The 20,679-nt window shown below is 36.1% G+C and overlaps 1 protein-coding gene across 9 annotated transcripts in view; it reads right to left on the minus strand.

Annotated features, from left to right (window-relative positions):
• The window catches only part of Tle4 (TLE family member 4, transcriptional corepressor), a 141,384-nt gene that overhangs the window by 72,822 nt on the left and 47,883 nt on the right, over positions 1 to 20,679 (minus strand). For 5 of the 9 annotated variants that reach the window (XM_016006321.3, XM_006970130.4, XM_016006244.3 and 2 more), the window contains exon 6: positions 19,129 to 19,203. The exons of the other annotated variants lie outside the window; for them this stretch is intronic. In XM_016006321.3, the coding sequence (XP_015861807.1) occupies positions 19,129 to 19,203 (75 nt within the window). The remainder of the gene's footprint in view (positions 1 to 19,128; positions 19,204 to 20,679) is intronic. 9 annotated transcript variants of the gene reach the window in all.

Raw genomic sequence — 20,679 nt, forward strand, 5'->3', positions numbered from 1 at the left:
TGGTATTCTCCACAATGCAACAATTTTTATTTAGTGTTTTAAAAATATAAAATTACATATAAAATGCTATTTAGCATGTCATCAAAAGATGAATATTTCAGATACTGAAATATTCCAGTTGATTTTCACAATTGATGTTTAGAGGAATGTAACAGGCTTTTTTTTTTTCTCTAGTGGCCATTTCCTACATTTGTTTCCAAGTTCTTACCTTAGGAACTATCCTAGAACTCTAGCTAGAACTAGAAGACACCATCTTTAAATAAAATGTATTAAGCCAACAATGGTTAAACTTAACTCCAATACTTTCATTTAAAAATGATTTTAATGGATTAAATATCAAATGACATCAAGAATTAAATTTTAAAAAAGAATCTGTATTATGCCTCCTTCTCAACAAAGCAGAATCCATGGAAAGGGGTAGGCTTTCTGCAGACTCTAGAGTATTACCTATGATCGCCTTGCAGCATCATGAGGTACACCCCTCTCATCTCTGCCCATCTGTGCTCACTGCAAAGCGCTAACCTCCAAAGGTTTCCTACTTTATCCTCTCATAAAATAGATGAAATCCTCACTTTTAAAAGACCAAAGGAAGGGAAATGCATATACAGAACACTGACATAGATTCATTATTAAAATAATTCAAGATAAATTACCACCCCGGATATTACAAACCAGCAAGTTAAAAAAAATAAATAAAATAAATAAACTTTAGAAGAATTAACCTCACCCCCCAAATCAAGATTAAAAAAACTAAAGAGGAGGGCATGAACTGTGGGATCAATTTAACGATAAATGTATTTCCCACCATAAACCCATGAGACAAAATATATCTTAGAAAATTCTTTTCACTGATATTTTTTGGCAGGCCATAACTTTGTTTGTATGCCTTATTTCATTAAAATATAATAAAAACAGGAAAAAAAAAAGACATGTAAAGGGGGGATATATTGGGAGGTGGAAGGGGATAAAAAGGGTTAATGGGCAGACTACGATTCAGGAAGTGGGGTGTGAAACTGAAAAAGAGTAAATCATCTCAATAATAAAAAATAAATTACTTCTGCTTCCCTCCTAATGGGCCATCCAAGGAAATAAACATTAAAATGCAGCAAAGTTTAAACTCAGGCAAGTAAATGTTCCATCCAGATAATTTAATTCTGAAAACAACCAGTAATTATGACTGAAAATACCTAGTAGCAAGGTAGCAGACACAACCTTAATTCTGTTCATTTCATTTTACTGGCCATTTCTTAACAAATAATTATTTCAGTATAGTCTCAAGTTTGCAAAGAAGGGCATAAATCGATTTTACAGGAAACATCTTTTGAAATGCTGCCTGTATACTAGTAAAAAGGAGAAATTTCTTTGAATCAAAGGTTCTTGAAACTTGATTACCAGGGCCTGACTAGCCAATAACAAAGCCGGAGCTGGCAAGGGCAGAACAGCTAGCTGCCACCAAGATTCTGCCCATGCCCAACCCAGCCAAGTTTCCTTACTCCACCCTTCATTCTGCCAAATTCTCAACAGCAAAGTTCTCAAACACCATGCATCTTCATTAGAAACAACAGAATCCTGACAGCAATAAATACACTTAGTGGCCGTATCTTGGTGTCCATCCTTCATCCCTTGCTACCTTGGTTCTTTAAGGGGAAAAAAGAAAAAAAAAAAAAAGCCTTTGCTAGAAAGCAAGAAGTCTATTCAGACAAATGGCATCAGAAAGACAATGATGAAACAGCTATAAAGGATTATAATGCATTGTTGTTCTTTTGTTTGTTTGTTTGTTTGTTTGTTTAATACTCACAAATCCTTCCTTGGTAGCCTCAGAAAATAAGTGAAATTCTAGTGTCAGTGACTAGAGAATAGCTCCCAGCCTCTCAAACCCAGAGCACACTGACTCTGAAGCACACAAGCATCCTTCTACTAGCCAGCCACAGAGCATGTTCTCATCCAGCTGGAAGGAACTATACCAAAAAAGAAAGACAGGCCAAAGTGGACTTTAAGGAGCCAGAAGGAGGTACCGTGCTATGAAGTGGAGCACACTTAGGACAGAGGTAATGTAAATGCTATCTGGCTTGTGAAAAAAAACTGTTTTAATACAGAAATCACTGTTAAACCATCTCCCAACTATGGGACTGGGAGAGCCTAAGTGAGGAGGTCCTGGACAACATTCAAGAAGCATTAAAAAGAAGTGGCACCAGAGCCAGTCAGCTGCAATCCTAACCATCTATGAGCAAGAAACAGTCACTTCATATTTCCAAGCTTGTTTCTTACATGACAGTGGAACAGTCATAACCTACCTCCCACAGTGGCTGTGCGTATTATAATACACCTGCTCTTGCTACTGGAAATGGGTATCTACTCCCTCTCAAGACACACACACAAAAGAAGGGATGGTATATCAGTTACTTTTATATTGCTATGATAAGACCACCACAGGAGGAAGCTCTTTTTCAAAGGATATTAATTTAAAAGGAAATTATTTCTTCATTCTAAATTAATTCAGAGCACACAATAAAACTATGGGGTATAATGCTGTTTGGAAACAGGTTATTTGGTGTCAAGAATCACTCCATAGATTACTTAGCTTGCCCAAATTGTGATAATTAGAAATATATAAAGTCACTTTTGTAGTATTCCTACTTAAATACAAAACAAAAACCTTTACCTGACTCTAACCTTGAAAAAAATTAGAAACAACCAAACAAGTCCAGAATATGGAAGTTTCCACAAGGCTAGTCTAGAATCTTTAAAAAGTAAACAAAATATACAGTAAAGTGGTGTGGGGACTATTTCAGAGTCAAGAAAAAATGAAGTAATATGGAAAGAAAGGTGGTGACATATGAACCCTGAATTGAAGAGAAATATTACAAAGAAAAAAGTGCTAACAAAAGTGCTAAAAGAAATGGGCAACTGCAACATGGACAAATTCGACGATAACTCTCATATTGGACAAAAAAAATATGTTAACTGCACTGTTCCAACACCAGAAGACATCCTTGTCCACAGAAGACACATATTAAGTATTAATGGTGAAATACCACGACTCTCCCTTTCAAGATGGTCAATACTTGAAGAAGTGCATCTGTGCATGTGCACACATGACCAAGCATCACCCGGCACATTTCCTCATGAGCATCTGGAGGCTGTTCCACTATTTATTCAAATTCCCTCAGCTGTGGGGCACAGGAGACGAAGCTATGACCTACCTACCATATAAAAGTTTTGCACCTAATAAATGCCTTGGCAGAAACTAAAGATGAAACCGATAAAAGAAGCAAGAGTAAAAAGAACAAAGGTAGAATCTTTTTCGAGCTAAGCATTGCTGATGACTTAAAGCATGGGACCTGCTGCAGGAGAAAGGCCTGTGTGTAGAACCACCCAAGAAAGCAGCTCACTTTAGAGCATGTTTCTCCTGAACAAGCCACAGATCTCAGAGCCCTTAAAACCTGCACAATGTCCTAAGGGCAAGGTAGGTAACAAACAAAGCTAGTAAATCTCATGCTACAATGTGAAAATGTTCCACTGCCCTCCTTGAGGTCATGAAATAGGGGCAAGAAAAGGAGAGGAGCGTCTGTATTTCACCAACACTTACTACAACGAACAATGGAGCTATACATTTCCTGTTAGCTATAGGTGGCAAAGATGTTATGGTAGGAAATCCCCATGTTTAAATCGGAATGGAAGAGGGTCACCATCATTCCAGGTTAAACACAAACAAACAAACAAACAAACAAAAAAAAAACAACTTACTTGTGAGGTTTCTTAATTCTACCTGTGGCCAGGAGACCCTTCCCTACAGCCTTCCCTTTTAAGCTCCTCTCTTTATTTCTGTTTGAGAATTAAATATTCCTCACCCATCTCCATGGCTTGCTATTTTGGCTATTCTACCATCTTCATGGCCCAACATGGGGCCTGTGTCCTATCCCCAAACACTAAGGGAGATTGTTATTAGCCTTCCCAATGGAAATCCTGCTAGCACTCCACCCCCACCCGCAACTGGTTTGGCCTTTAATGGAGAATCTAATTCTAAGCAAATTAATAATGAAGCCTTAAAGTGTTTAAGAAAAAATTTGTAACGCCTCAAATGACTTTTCTATTTTGTAAGCTTTAGTTACTGAAGTCATCAAGTCAAAGGACTGTGATGAGAAAGCTTTCTGTGGTTACTTGGAACACTCTTAAAATGGCTGTATTAAAAAAAAACTTACATATTTCATGTTTCATGAATTTGATCTGAGAATTTGAGAGGTAGAAGGAATCTTAGATGCCATCTAGATAGGTTGCTTCCCAACAACTTGACAACTTATATGTTTGTTGCATATTTATTTTTGTGTATTGTGCATATATGTATATATTTTATACATAGATATAATAAATCTTTAAAGTACTCAGACACAGATCTACTCACATGTCAGAAAGAGTAAGCATTTTTGACATATATATGAAAAAGTATATGTATATACTATGCTAACCCATGTTAAAAATTATGCTAAACCATGCTAAACAAATACTATGTGTAGCACACAGTTTTCTAGTCTATATCTTTAATAAAATCCTAACAGGGAAACTGATAATGGGCACTGGATTAACTTCACATATCTTATATATGTGTGCATACATCTGCTAAACTGCTTATGTTGGAGTTACAGGACAACTTACAGGAGTTAGTTCTCTCGTACCATGTGGGCCACAGGGATTGAACTCAGATCACTGGGCTTGTCAGCAAGCATCTTTACTTGATGAGCAATCACTCCAGTTCTGGTTCTGGTGTTTTGTTTGTTTGGGATTTTTTATTTTTTTGAGACAGGGTCTCTCTAGTATGTAGCCCTGGATGTTCTACAACTTACTATGTAGACCAGGCTGGCCTTGAACTCACAGAGATCAGCCCACCTCTGTCTCCTAAGTGCTAGGATTAAAGGTGTGCACTACCAAGGTTGGTTGTTAGTAGCTTCATAACTGGTATGATCAGGATCATACACCTATCTTGGTTATATACTACAAATGCTTTCTCCCAGATGTTGGCTTGTCATCTCATTTTCTCTTAAGGCATCTTTTGAAGAAATTACCAAGTTTGTTTTAACTGAGTAATAAACACTAATAATCTTTTTCTCATAGTTTGCACTTTCTTTGGCCCATTTAAGAAATTAAAATAGTATGGGAATTTTTTTGAAATTTTAAAAGGTTTGTCTCTAGAATTGACTTCTGCAGATCAAGAGATACAGGAATCAAACTTCCATTTTCTCCAAAAGAACAATTAGCCACCCTAGTACAAGCTGCTGCCATCCACTGGTCTCTCTCTGACCTGCTTACTCTTTCTGACATAGAAGTACATCTATGAGCCGGGCGGTGGTGGCGCACGCCTTTAATCCCAGCACTCAGGAGGCAGAGCCAGGCAGATCTCTGTGAGTTCAAGGCCAGCCTTGGCTACCAAGTGAGTTCCAGGAAAGGCACAACGCTACACAGAAAAACCCTGTCTCCCCCCCACCCCCCCAAAAAAGAAGTACATATATGACTATGCACTTTAAAAAGATTTATTTTTATTTATGTGTGAATATTAGGCTGCATGTATGTATATGTGTACATACACACACACACACACACACACACACACACACACACACACACACACACACACAATGAGCAAACAGAGATGAAAAGAGGGTGGAGGATCCCCTGAAACTGGAGTTACAAAATTGTAAGCCATAATGTAGGCACTGAGAATTGAACTGAGGCCCTCTCAAAGAGCAATAAGTAATCTTAACTATTAACCCACCTCTCCTGCCTCTATGTCTGAGTACTTTAAATCTTAGAGTAAGATTTCTTAAATGGGTCACAGGAAGCTCAAAGTATGAGAAATGAAGTGATAGTATTTATTACTCAGTTGAAATGAAAAGCATTTTGTTCCTTAAATGACACCTTACAGAAAATGACAAGCTAGAAACTGGGAACAAGAGCTTGTAACACATAACCAAGAGATGCTCATGGTCCTGATACCAGTTAAAAACCAACTAGAATTTTGGCTGAAAAATAAACCTTGCCTAAATATAGACTTAAAAGACTATTTTAAGATAGAGCACAAAGATATTTAAATTTTTTGAAGTTCAGAATACTATGCAGAAAATAAACAAAAGCAACAAGAATGAACAGCAAGAAATAGTTAGAAAGAATTCAGTAGCTCAAACCAAAACAAAGTGATGCTTGGATAAGGGCTGTGGCAGCGGGCCTAAAAAAAAAAAAAAATTAAAAAAAATAAAATAAAAGAGAGAGAGAAACTGAGACTTTTTTTAAAAGACAATTCCAAAGACATGGTTCTGTGAGAAAGGTTTACAGGATACCTTGTAAAATTGGGCCTCACACAACCAGGCAGATCGAACCATTTACACAGGCCAGAAGAAAAGAGGAATAGAATTATGTCCTTTAAAAAAAATTATCAATGTTATGTATGAAATGATGGGATAAAGAACAGCAAAAAATTAAAGGTCAAAAATAATCCTACCAGTCAAAGAAAGCACTAATAACAGTGGATCTATGAATGGTATTTTCAACGCATATGTAAGCATTTTTAAATGAAAACAATATCAAGTTATCTTTTAGTTTAGTTTGCTGTCTGTTCCATCTTTTCCTATGTAGTATATATCAAGAATATTGTACTGTATCTCTAAGTGATGCTGCTTTGTTGGTAATCGCTGGGTGGGTTGCCATCACCTAAACACAGTAGTGTTCTCTTAAGTGATCTCCAGTTACTGTTTCCACTATTTTATACATAGTCACGTGGCATTAAAATGTAAATGCACACTCATACCAATTAAGATAGTTACTCTTCAAGTTATAGAATAAACAATAAAAGTGGTCTAAATAATATTTCAGTTTCTCATAAGACAAGAAAGGAAGCCATTTTATTCATTGGAGAGAAAAAGAACATCTTTTAAAGTTAAAGAAGAAAACACACTTCTTTATATCTCATTAACTTGGATAGGTCATGTGCCCACTTATTTGTAAGGAAGACTGACAAAGCATCTACAATGTTAGCCTTCACTGTAGAAACTGGAACCCATCTACCAGGGGGAACCATCATTTGTCTTTGCTCTTGATTATTCTAGCAAGCTGTTAAGAAACCTCAAGACACCTTCCCAGTTTTCAATCTGACAACAAGCAACTTAAACGGTAGGGTGTTGTTCTGTTTGGTTTCTTCTCCCAGGTATGAAATTTGTGCAGAGCTGTATCTACAAACTGCTTTGAGTAAACTCAGAAAAGCCCTGGGGAAATAAAAGTTAAAAAAAAGAAGAGGAAGAAGATATGACTACCACCTTGCTTTGGCACCTGAGTGGCACTGCTTTGTGGCTTAGAACACAAGTCTGGGCCAATATGACTCCACTAAGAAAAAAAAGTAAGAAATACAATAAACTTTCAAAAGTTTTCAAGAACGATTCATTTTTAGTTTTTAAGAGGGTGGAGAGGTAGCTCTAACTCCTAATAGGTCAACAATGCTTTTAAAATTTGAATATTAGTCTATCTCACAGAGCATTTGCTACTCAAAATCAATATACAGACACAAGACAAAAAGACGGAGCACAGAAAAAGAGCAAAGCTTACAATGAAACAAGGGCATAACTTCAAGGAAGGACTATTCAAAACATAAAGCATTAAAATGTGAGTTCTAACTTGATCTCTCCCTGACTGGCCTCTTGCCCTCCTCCCTCAGTCATCTCCTTCCTCAGCCATTGCTGACTGACTACAATTAGCTACCAGTAGTCCTCAATAATCCCTTCTGCCTCTAACTCCCTGAACAATATTTAGCAACAACTTCATTGCAAACTTCTCATTAGCAAGTTTTGAATAACAATTCTGCAATGCCCCCTTGAACTTCTAGAGATATATGTCCTACATACATATATCCCATAATATTTTACCATTTCATATTTGGTTTTTGTTGTTATTCTTGTTATTCCATAGTCCTATTCTTAGAAGCACATGTTCAAACATCATTTGCATTATGCTACTTTGTTTCTAAAGACAAGGAACTTTTATCTTCTCATATTACAACATTTTATTCTTTTTTTTTTTTTTTTTTTTTTTGATTTTTCGAGACAGGGTTTCTCTGTGTAGCTTTGCGCCTTTCCTGGAACTCACTTGGTAGCCCAGGCTGGCCTCGAACTCACAAAGATCCGCCTGGCTCTGCCTCCCGAGTGCTGGGATTAAAGGCGTGCGCCACCACCGCCCGGCGCAACATTTTATTCTTATATGTAAGAGTAACATCAGCAGACAAGAAGCATGGTATGAATCAAGATAATGCAACCAATCTATAAAAATGATATAAATCAGATAATTCAGGCTAACCAGTAAGCATGTGCAGACACACTCATTCCACTTTCCTCCCAACACTGAGCCCGGAACAACTTTAATAGTGTATTTGAAGCTAAAGACAATATGCTCTCTTGTCTTGAAGGGAGGATAGTCAAGAGAATAAAGAAAGGATGAGAACAATCGGACAAACTCAGTAGAAGTAGAGATTTCATCTCTGGCACTTCCTCCTTATATTACCCCTATGGAAATTACTTATCGATTCTAAGTTGTGTTACATTATTGTAAAGTTTATGAGATTATTTCTACATAGGGTTGATGTAAAAATTAAACAAAACACATGTAAATGCTTAGCATAGTACCTGAAGCAATACAAACATCTAGTAAATATATGTTCTTTTTATAGTCACTGTTTGTGAGATAAAGAATAAAAGCCTAGAAACACGATAAGTCTAGAGAAATCACCAACATAAAAACGACCCTAAATTTTAAAATGAAAATTCCATAATCATTAAAATAGGATTATAAAGTTAAATTAGACAAATTAGTGGCTATCAACTCCAGCCTTGAACTTTATTATTATAAAGTTTCTTATTAGAAAACCTAAATGATATTACTAAAATCATATGACACGTATGGGATTTCTATTAGTCTACATTTCCTCTCTACTTGGGCTCAACACTAGGGAAAAAAAGCCAAATAACAGTTCAAAGTATAGTACTTGTTTATACATTTACTAAACAATATATATTATGAGCTATTATATACTTTTGAAAAATAGTGCTTAGTATTTATTTTATAAACATTTATTGAAACAATTGAGCTACTCATGTTTTGGCACGATGGCTGGAAAGTGAACAAGAAGAAAAAGTGACACACAAATCAATGCTAAGTGCTATAAAGAAAATCAAAGAGGCCAATGGCTCAGAGACTTAGAGGGGATGACATACCCATAAAAAGGGATGCCAGCCAGGAAGGCCCTACCTGAGCCAGGCCACCTGAATGAACATTTGAAGAAAAGCACCAAGCATCATCAGGACAAGGAGAAGGGCACTGTGGAGGATAAAGAGTGCTACCTAACCCTAATAAAGAACAGGCTGGCAATGATGAGACCAGTGCTGTTCAACAATAGGTAAATCAAGCCTGGGGGTGTGGGAAGTCTTTAGGCCATGAGAAATTCAGATTATTTTACTAAGCAAAAAGGCCAACCAGAAAATTCTTAACAAGAGAGCAATGAGATTTGATTTATGTTTTAGACAAAGATTTATGAAGTCCCGGTCTGCAAATTAAAAAAAAAAAAAAAAAAAAGCAAAAATCCACAACCATAATAAAAATAAATAGGATCAAGAGCCTAAATTGAAAACTTCTAAAAGAATAAGTAGGAAAAACTATTTGTGATGTTGAGTTGCATACACATATATTACTTAGAGACAAGAATAAAGTAAAATCCACAGAAGAAAATATAATTCTCAAACTGGAATTACCTCAATGTTTAAAGAAAAAAAGTTGTGCTCTTAGACATAGTAGCTCGTGACTGTTACTTCAGCACTCAGAAAGTTGAGGCAGGAGGATGCACATTTGAGGCTAGTCTGGAATATGTAGTAAGACCCTGTCTCAAAAAATGAACAAAAGTGTGCCCTCTTCAAAAGGCACAGTTAAAACGAGAAGAGCTACAAAAACCAGTGAATGTATGTGACAAATACATGATGTTTATATCTAGAATATTAAAAGATGATCAAAACAAATGACAAGGGGGAACAGTGAAGGGTTCATCACTCTTTTTGAAGATGACATAGAGATAACAAGTTACATAAAAAGACAAAGCCATTAAGTTTTATGCAAAACAAAACGGAAAAGCACAGTGAGTACCACCAACTGAAAAAGCTGTGATCCCAAGTGTTGGTGAGGATGAAGTCTTGTTAGGCCCTTTAGCAAGACTGCAGAACAGCAGGGTTGCTGTGAAAGACAGTGTAGCACTTATAAAATGAAACACACCCAGCATATCATTTATTCAGCATTCTCATTGTTAGGTAATCACCCAGAAGAAATTTTGAAATTCACTTTCAAAAATGCAGATGTGAATTTTTCTTATAGTACTATTCTCAATCACTCAAAATTGAAGACAATTCCTTGCCCTTTGAGAAGTGAATGAATAGGCAGACAGACCTACACTAACAATGGAATATCACTGAGCAGTACACAGGACCTAGATATTGACAAGGGCAACTACATGGCCAAGTCTCAAAGATCTTATGTTTAAGGAATAGGCATTCAAAAGGCTTAACAACAACTCCACTTACAGTATATTCTCAAACAAGCTCACTTTGAGAGAGAACAACTTTATTCCAGAGGGGCTGCAAGAGGGAAAGAAAAAAAAGGGGGGGGGGGATAAAGAACCTACTTCGTCACTGTGGTAGTAGCTTTACAGCTATATTCAGCTGTCAAAAATCCATCAAGTTGCACTAAATAGGACTACCTGTACTTTAAAACTATACTCCAACAAATCTGGCTTAAAAGAATATCAAACATCAGTAATAGGCATATATTTCTGAATTCTTAATTCCAGGTATCTAAAACTGTATCTACAAACATAAAAAGAACACACGAGTATTCTTAATTCTCATTAATGCTCACAGCCTCACTCTTGTTTTCTATTTTTCTTTAACAGCCTTCCAAACAATTTTTACTGAAATTAAAAGGTATAGGGCTGGAGAAGTGGGTCACTGGTTAAGAGCACCTGTTACTCTTGCAAAGGACTCAGGTTCATTTCCCAGCACCTGCATGGTGGCTCACTATGATCCCTAACTCCAACTCAAGGAGATCTGACACTCTCTTCTAACTTCAGTGGGCACCAGACATAGATGTGGTGCAACAGACATATGAGCAGGCAAAATGCTCATATACATAAAAGAAAAAAAGCCTTAAAATTAAAGAAAAATCTTAAAGAAATAAAAATGTTAAAAATGGGTTAAAGTCGACTCGTGTAGTAAAATATAAAACCAGAAAACCCACAACTACCAAAACCTAAATAAGGTAAATGTAATCTGAAGATACACTTCAAAACACATCAAGAAAGTCTTAAAAATATTCAAAATGAAAATACTGAACAAGGTAACATGAAGGCACCAGAACAATTGCAGAATTAACAAACAGGAAGATGTGGCAACTAAGTCTCACCATTCACTGAAGAAGTTCTACTCTTTTCACAAAGGTTTTTAAGGCAGCACTGATGACCTTCAGTTAGAAGGAGCCTAAAACTGCTTTCTTGGGAATTCTGAGTGTATACATTAAAAGCCCTTCCAGCTTTCCCTAAGTCCTAAGAGTCATGCACAAATAGTAACACTTTAGTTGCCTGTTTCAGGTGAGTATGTCTCCCTTAGAGCCCATGTTTGCTCTGCCCTTTCAACTTTTTTGTTTGTTTTTTGTCTTGTTTTGTTTTGAAACAGGGTTTCTCTGTGTAGTTTTGGTGCCTGTCCTGGGACTCACTTGGTAGCCCAGGCTGGTCTCGAACTCACAGAGATCTGCCTGGCTCTGCCTCCCAGGTGCTGGGATTAAAGGCGTGCGCCACCCCCACCTGGCACCCTTTCAACTTTTTGAAAGATACAAAAGTCAGGCTGAGCCCACAAGAAATAAGACCTCTGGATGGCAGCTGTTGATGCTGCATGGAGAAATACCACTGAGAAGTCATCAGAAAAAAGGGAGTATACAAAGAAAAACATAACAAAGATATAAAAATTCTGAACTGCCAACTTACAAAAGCTAATTAGCAAACCTGCTTTCTCTGAGTAACAGTGAACCCAGTCCATGCCCAGCTTGCCACGCTCAGCCTAGCAAATCTGGTAGCCATTCTTTCAGTGGAATCCCAGGGCCTACCTAGCCTCAAGCTTCATCAGTTACCCCACCTAGACATATTATACACAATTCTGGTAACACTGTGCTCACTTCAAAGTGAGCTACACATGTGCAGTTATTGATGTAAGGAGGGAAAGAAGGCTCCTCCTTAAACAGGAAGAATAAAGAAGTAGTTCAGGTTAGCAACATTTTGGGAGAGGAAATAAAATGGCTGGCTTCTAGATTTTTTTTCAGAAGAGTTTTCTAACAGAACTTAATTGAATACACACAAGCAACAAATCAGAAATCATCAGCCTAACCTAGAAATCTTGTGACCTCTGAAGTGAAAACTGAACTGGAAATTATTTAAATGTATGACAGTCTTTGTTATGAGAGAAGGGAAATCACAGCCTCTTAAGAGTCTCAGCAAACTGCAGCACAAAGATTGAATTATGACTACATCACTCAATACTGCAGCTCCTTTCTCCAAGGGAAAAGGGAGCAGCGAATCAACATAAAGAGGGACTTGATGCAAAACTGCTTTAGTTTTAAGCATCATCACTGCTCTGTGAGCACATATGAACAGAGCCCTAGAAGTGCAAAAGGCCCAGGGACAGCTACACAGTGCCCTTTCCCATAGCATAAACCATAATCAAACTTCTTAAGCCATGGGTGGAGACCAAGAAAAAATTGGCAACAGTTTCTGAATGCAATGATCAAAAATTAAAATGCATTATGAACCTGAGGTGTTTCTGGAAATGCTCACCCATACTGTGTCATTAAACTGCACTGAGCCTTGATTTTAAACATATCAAGTTGTGCGACACCAGCAAAGCCTAGCCGAAACACTTCAGTTCATAATAGAGATAACGGTGTGCTACAAATTATAGTATTTTACTGTACAAAGTTTTCTGCTCATAGGAACATAATGGTCTAATTACAGAAAATAATGATTTTAAATATTTTCTTATTATTCTTTATAGAGAATATCTTTGGATTGTACTATATTAGAATGCTTGATTTTAAAGTTTACTGTTAGAGATGCTGACTTGAGTTCACAAATAATCAGGGTAAATTTTGACTTGGAATTAAGATAGACTTCCCAACAGTTTCTGAAAGTCCCTATATGCTGATCATTTTGTTCTAGTATTTATGTGAAGTGGGGTTGAGTACTTAGGATTATAAAATCAGAATACTGATCAACCTGAAAAACTCTGAACTGCCCTACATCTTATATTATCAAATACTCAGCTAATTATTTCTTTATGTAAAAATAAGCACTTATCTCATTAGTATGCAAAATTTCTTTCTTCTTACTAATTGGTAAAACTATATATAATATACATACACCAAAGAACTGTTTTATAATAATTTCTTTATGATTTATTATCAGCAAAAGCTTTATTTATCTATCTACGTATCCAAAGCTTCACTGCAATGTCTTGGATGAAAGGGGCTGCAAATATAAAGATTTAAGAAGTCTTGGTCTCCAAAGCCCTTAAGCTCCAGGCATACTATTCAGTAAAGACAGTAACCAAGTTGAAATAGCAATCCCTGAGAAAACACATATCTACTTTATGCTCATTTTAAAGTTAATTTAATATCATATACAATAAGAAAGCAACAATGATAAAGTCTAAGAGTAAACAAGATGACTTTGCTTAGATTTTAAAAGTAACATGACCTGTAAATGCTGAGCTTGTAAAGACCATGTTTACACATAGACCAGACATAGGAAAAGAAGCTGCAATTGTAACATGTGACCTTAATAACCTCCCTATATGATAAAGACCCTTCACAAACTGATGCCTATGAAGCCAAATTCTGAGGATAGTTGAAACTCTAGTAAACGAAGGGCTAGCACATAGCTGCTGTACCCTTTAAACAATCCTAACCAGGTGTTGGTGCATAGGGAAAGAATATTGAGAAAAGAGTGGTATTCTTAATTCTATGGCTGTGGTGAGCAAGTGAATGCTAGCCTACTGGGACCCCTTGAAAGATAATTTTTTTACAAAGCACCAGAGGAAAGCAAGCCCTCCTAATCTTGCACCCTCAAGCCATGGCACATGTTTTAGCAGCAACATCTAGAAAAAATGTTAAGGGAATGAGACAGTCCCAGGAAATACAGTTTCAATAGTGTGGGACAGCCATGTTCAATATAGGATAATAGCAGAACACATAAAAAAGACCTCTGATGGCCTGTTATTGAACATAAAGAAATGGAAAGCTGTGTTTGGATACATATATTTTGGCTTTTGTTAAAAAGGTAAACTGTATTTTTCATTTTATTTCAAGGTTTATCTTACTAGTGGTTATGTAGCCATAGGAGTATACAGTATACAATTCTTATAGAAAAATTACTCGCTTTTTGTAAGACTTATTTTCATTTTTAAATATGTATATGTGGAGGGGTACATGTGAATGTAGGTGCCTTTGAAGGCCAGAGGTGTGTATGAGATCACCATGAGCTGTAGTGATAGGTAGTTGTTAGCTGTTCAGTGCTGGTGGTGCTAGGAAGCCAAACTCAGTTCCCCTGCAAGAAATGTCCCTGCTATTAGGTGCACACACTTGTTTTATATACCCCTATACATTTATGTCCTTAAAGTTTTTGTCTAATGACTTATTTTAAAAGACCTATGAAAATTATCACAATGTTTCATCCAAATGCATTTGAGATTTAAAATGGTAGTTTTGAAATCTATAATGGAAAAGGAGCAGCATATTTTCTAAACTGTCATATGTTAAGACTCTCCCCTAGAATGTCAATTTGGAATAAATACATGCATATTCATACACTCATACACATACACACACACACACACACACACACACACACACACACACACACACGGTCAGTAGAAAAATAAGCACACACATTTATATCTCAATAAGAGTCAATCAAACGACAGGGACAATAAAACAGTGTTAAGGCAGAAAATAGCAACAGTAAATATTGTCTTTTTAAAAAAATAATTCAAACACATAGGATGGTAAAAGGCAAAGGCATTTAAATCATTTCCTTAGTAATACAAGTAATATTTAAATAGATTTAATAGTGCTGCTCCAAACCAATGAATTATGGGTTTAAAACCTATTAAAATGTAATGTTTTTTTCCTGAGCTGAGAGGAGAGAGATTTAAATCCACTGAATTTTAATATTTCAGCTTGAGCTGCAGGAGGTAGAGAAAGTCCAAATGAACTATTCCATCAGCACCATTCAAGCATGAACATTTTAATCAGTTTTCCTTCCTTGGAGTTCTCTAACACAGTTTACGCTGTCATTCTGAAAGCACTTAACACAGAAAGTGTGAAAAACCACCAAGGCTTGTTATTGCCTTCACAATTGATGGCAAATAATTTTGCAGACTTCCTATCATTAAAATGTCACTACTAAAAATTGAAGTTCAGCTTTTCTAGTGCTAAACTGCATTTTCCTGCAACACCATGGCATACCTGTTCATAAAGGTTATTGGGATGGGATATTTTAATGCTCACATTTATATATATCATTTCCTCCTTAAAAAGTTAGAACAGAAAAGAGGATGAAGGATTCTTTTTTAAAAAAATACATTTTCATTTTCATAAGGTGAATCTCTTTTTTTCCTAAGGCTCACTCTAAAAAACTTTTTGTAAATAGTGGTTTGTTGAAATTCTTATCAGTCTGTTTCGCCTCCATTATCAAGCATAACCACATTCACACAGCATGTACTGATTATATAGTGTAATGGATTTAAGAAGCATTTTAAGATAGTCAGATGACTCAATTTAATAATACAGGAAATGAAAACATCATTTCTAATTAGATCATATTACTGATTTAAAACTGCAATTTGTGTGTTGTTCCAACAGCGCAATCTCACAGAGATTCTAATTTAAAAACACAGTGGCTAGTAGGACACATGACAGTATCAAACTACATGCATAGCATTCCCCCCAACCAATTTGGAGTAGCTCAAGGAAAGCTTCAAGGGAACATGAAATCAAAATACAAGACAGTAACTGTAAACAAAAACAAAAAAAGGAAATTTCCTGGTTTTCTTTCTTATAAATAAAAGATAAAATAATATTTAGCTTATTTCAGTCTATCAACACTTTTAAACTGAACATGACCTGTGGAAAAAATCATTATAACTGTGTTTCATTCCATTAAACACAACTAGCTTATTGTGAGGAAAACAGTCACCTCTCCAAGTTTCAGGCTCACTTCAGCATTCTGCATTTAAACTGCATGGATCACTGGTTTGGCTCATTTACCAATGAAGGTAGAATAATATTGCAGAGTTAAAAGGTGCTTCATCAGATTTCATTAAATCGGGGAACATTCCCTCTTGTCTGGATAGTGTGCCTACATATAAAAGAGGTGCATATGTAGGGATAAATAAATGAAGGTCTGCAGTAGCATAAATGGGTCTTTTGCTTCTTAGAAAAAAATGCTGTCATTCTCTCAGTGCAGAAAAACCACAGCCAATTCCATTCTAAAATCTAAGTAAGAAAAATCTAAACCTTACCTGTCATCATTCTGGTAGCAAATCAAAGTGCTACCATTTCCTGGAAAGATAAGGCAGCTCAGCAGAAAAAGCCTTTTGTTATCAAGGCTTAAAACTGATGTCAATCTCTAGGTTCCACACTGTAGGAGAAAAGTGACTCCTACAAGTTGCCTTCTAACCTCCACAATGGATGTCATGGCACAAGTGTGCCACCACCCCACAGCATACCAATAAATAAGTGTTTTTGTTTTTGCTTTTTAATTTTTATGCTACCATTTCTTAAAACGATGCCCAAGAGAAGAGAGAACAATTGGTGCATTTAAAATCCTAAAAACATAAATTCTCTGAAAACTACTGATACAAGACTATCATCATGCTTAAAAAAAAAAAAAAAAAACCAAAAGAACCTCAGCAGCAGAATTCATCAAGTGAGTTTGAAACCAGTTCCTTCTTTCTCAGTTTGCAGTTACCAGAATGGTAGCATTTACTTTACTATTTCTGTAAAGTCTGTTTCCAGAACAGTCAGGTTATATGATTTTAACTCCATTCTCTGTCCAAATATAAACAGTTTGAAACTCCACAAGATCCACCAACATCAACACACACTGCTTTTACAGCATGAAGGTCTATTGAGTTAGTTTTTTTCAAGTAAACTTTTAGAATATAAAATTAAACTGGCTTTATTTTAATAATAAAATCTATATGAACAATATGCTGATTGGTAACAGCTACAACTTACAAATGGTTTCTTTGAGAAAAAGCAATGTGATATCCTATTCAACACAGTTATATATAATCAAAATAATGTAAAACAGCATTAAAAATATATATGTGAAATGACAAGAATAAGGAAACTTATTTCATTTTCTATCTGTCGTCATTTTTAAGCAACATCTGAAACAACATAGGTCTGATTTAGCTTAATTTTTCCACTGTTCAGCTGCTCACTAGAAACTAGAAAAGCCAAAACAACAAAAATGCAGTTTTCTAGAAATAGGTGTTAATCAAATATAGGTAGGAATTTTAGCCACTCATGAAATGACCCTGCAAGTTTTCTGATAAGGCAGCACATTGTACAAAGCCATTGTAAACACTAAACTACATAGAATAACAACTTTAGGTAGGTTCTATCATGATTGACCCATGAGAGATAAAATAAAAACAAAAAAACATATACATACTATTCTGACATGACCATAACCCATTCACACAAAAAAGTTTCACACAAGCAGAATTACTAAGTACACATAGACTAACTTTTAAAACTGAGTTCTCTCAAATAATATGTGTGTGTGTGTGTGTTGCTATTTTCTTGAGTTTTAAGAAACTACCTACCCCAGCATAGTAAATGAATGACAAAGGTTCCTCCTAAGTCTGTAGGGCCTTTCTGATTCAGCCTCTCCTTTCCAAGGGACATTTTTCTTGCACTTTTCCATTTATGATGTCTGCTAATTTACTACCATTTTTTTTTCTGGTGGTCAGAGAGATACAAAATAGACCTTCAAATAGCCCATTAAAGAACAAGCTACAATCAGACTACTGCCACCAACACCAGTGCAGTGATCCTGAGTCTTGATTCCCTTGTTAAAAGACAGTGGCATAATTGAAGCAGTATCTTCACTTCAGATTGATTATCAGGCAACCCTTATTCGTATCTTCACTCAGCAATTTGAATTTTAATGAAAGTAAATGGAATAATTAGCATTTCAAAGTGTGTTTGATACACTGAGAGGAAAAATGAGAAAAGACTTTTGTGTATAATTTATACACAAAGAAAGAAGTTGGGAGGGAGCAGAAAGAAGGAGTGGAGTCTTCTTTAGAATGTAGCAATGTGTTTCTTGCACTTCTGCATAAACTATTAAGTCAGTACTGGACTGTTGACAACCAAGAGTTCTCCTCTTTATTATTATTTCTAAGTTTTATTAGTTGTTACATTTGAAGCTGTAGGGAATGCCTAAACCTAAGGACCTAGCAGGTTCTAGGAAAGACCACTGTCACTACTGCCAGCTAGTGTTTTCTAACCAGGTCACTGATTTTTTAGTTCATCTACTTTCTCCTACAAATGGACACTATCCTGTAAGAACAACTCATAACAAAAAAGAAAGAGTAGGAGCGGATATGTAAAAATACATACTTTACTAAAAGTGATATTAAGACAATTTAAATCATCTGTGGAACAATAAAAAGAAATCAGGTCATTTTAACATCAGAGCAATCTGCGTCTTTTTTTCCTGTCTAGTTTAGCAACAGAAACTGATGGCACAATAAAGAAACATGAGAAAGAGCTGTCCAGTCTCCTCAGGGGAGTTTTCAGGAGCCAACTTAATTAGTAAACTGTGGTACAAAGCTTCCGAGCAGCTAACAAATGCCTCAGGAGACTGAAGGGCAAGAGCTCAATTCACTGTGGTCATCTATTACTTTCTGGCCCTTTGGTGGAACAAAATTTAAAAAAGAGAAAAACAAGAGAGCTAAGGACAAACACTAAGATCAGAGCTAAAATGGAAAGGCCACGTACCCCAATGATGGCGTTCAGTTCTGCCATGGTCACCTGCTTGGCCCGTTCCACAGCCTGCACCACTTGTTGCTGGTGCTATAAATGAAGATCAGAAACAGAATACAATTATTTGTTTTCTACTCAGTCAGAACAGCTTTTCCTAGTATGTCCTCTAACTTTACATGCAAAATAGCATTTGGGAGTCTCTAGATTTCCAAATAAAATCCCCAGGAATAACCAGGCATCCACTGTACACATCATCTTTGTGCTCATGGAGGATGCTCCCTACATCTGCACTATCTGCTTATATTTCATTCTCAGGCCAAGAGAGCACTCTAACCAAACATCTTCTGCTAGTACTGAAAACAAAGCTCAACTTATCCCATCTGTTTCTTTGTACTATTCCCCTTTATGCTACCTATCTACAGGAAAAAAAAAAAATTCTGTAAGTAGTCCCTACAGGTACTTATTTTTATAGATTATTCTCCAGTATTTATTAGCATAAACAGCAAAAGGTTATTCTAATTCCATGTTCTATCTCTTCTGGAAGTGTAAAGGGGTCTATGTTTATATTCTATCATGAAAGGTTGCATGCTTAAACAAAACTATATGCAAATGAAGTTGAAGTACTTTGTGTACTTCTTTTAAATACCTACAGGTTTAAATTATTTTTCTTTAGAAAAACTAGAATTATTAATACTAGGAAATCTCTCCACCCTTGATTCATTTCCCAAGAGAATGAGCAATAACTGGTATTGTTTTATAATATTGGTGAAAATCAAAACATAAGTAACACTGAAGTGTCTGCAATGGGAGCACTCACACATCTGGATATACACAAATGGTTGTGTAAGACTCTCAAAATGTAAAATAACCCCCAATTAAGCACATGTGAAGAGTCTAGTATCTACAGACTCAAATCTGGTCTGAAATTCTTTCAAGTAGCTTTAGTGAATGAAGGACAAAAAGCTACGTTACAGGCATTTCTCTATGTGGTTGGAAGATGCTTGTGTTAAGTGATCTCTGGTGAAAATTTCAGCATATGTCCTTCACTAATTTGAAGTGAATATATGGTTCAACTATAAAACTGCTTATAACACACAAAAAGCTCGCCATCATAGAATATTCCCTTACTATCAAGTTTCCACTTCAAAACTCTCAAACATATATGATATTGTGACTTTACTACCTCTGATGTGAACACAGGCACGAGGGGGTGGTTTTGTGGGAAAGAAACTGCCTTAAATTAGGCACATATAACACAGTGTTTTCATCTTTTGCTTATTAATAGAAAAATGCTAAATAACAAATTAATTCTGTGGGATGTTCTGTATGCTGTGAATCTATGTTGCTCTGATTGGTTAATAAATAAAATGCTGATTAGCCAGTAGCAAGGCAGGAAGTATAGGTAGGATAAGCAGACAAGGAGAATTTTGGGAAGAGGAAGGCTGAGTCAGGAGATGCCAGCCCGCCATCCAGGGAGCAGCATATAATGGCACACAAGTAAAGCCACAGAAAACGTGGCGACATATAGATTAACAGAAATGGGCTGAGTTTAAATGTAAGAGCTAG

Source organism: Peromyscus maniculatus, chromosome 1 (genome assembly GCF_049852395.1).
Source record: "Peromyscus maniculatus bairdii isolate BWxNUB_F1_BW_parent chromosome 1, HU_Pman_BW_mat_3.1, whole genome shotgun sequence".
Classification (NCBI taxonomy): domain Eukaryota; kingdom Metazoa; phylum Chordata; class Mammalia; order Rodentia; family Cricetidae; genus Peromyscus; species Peromyscus maniculatus.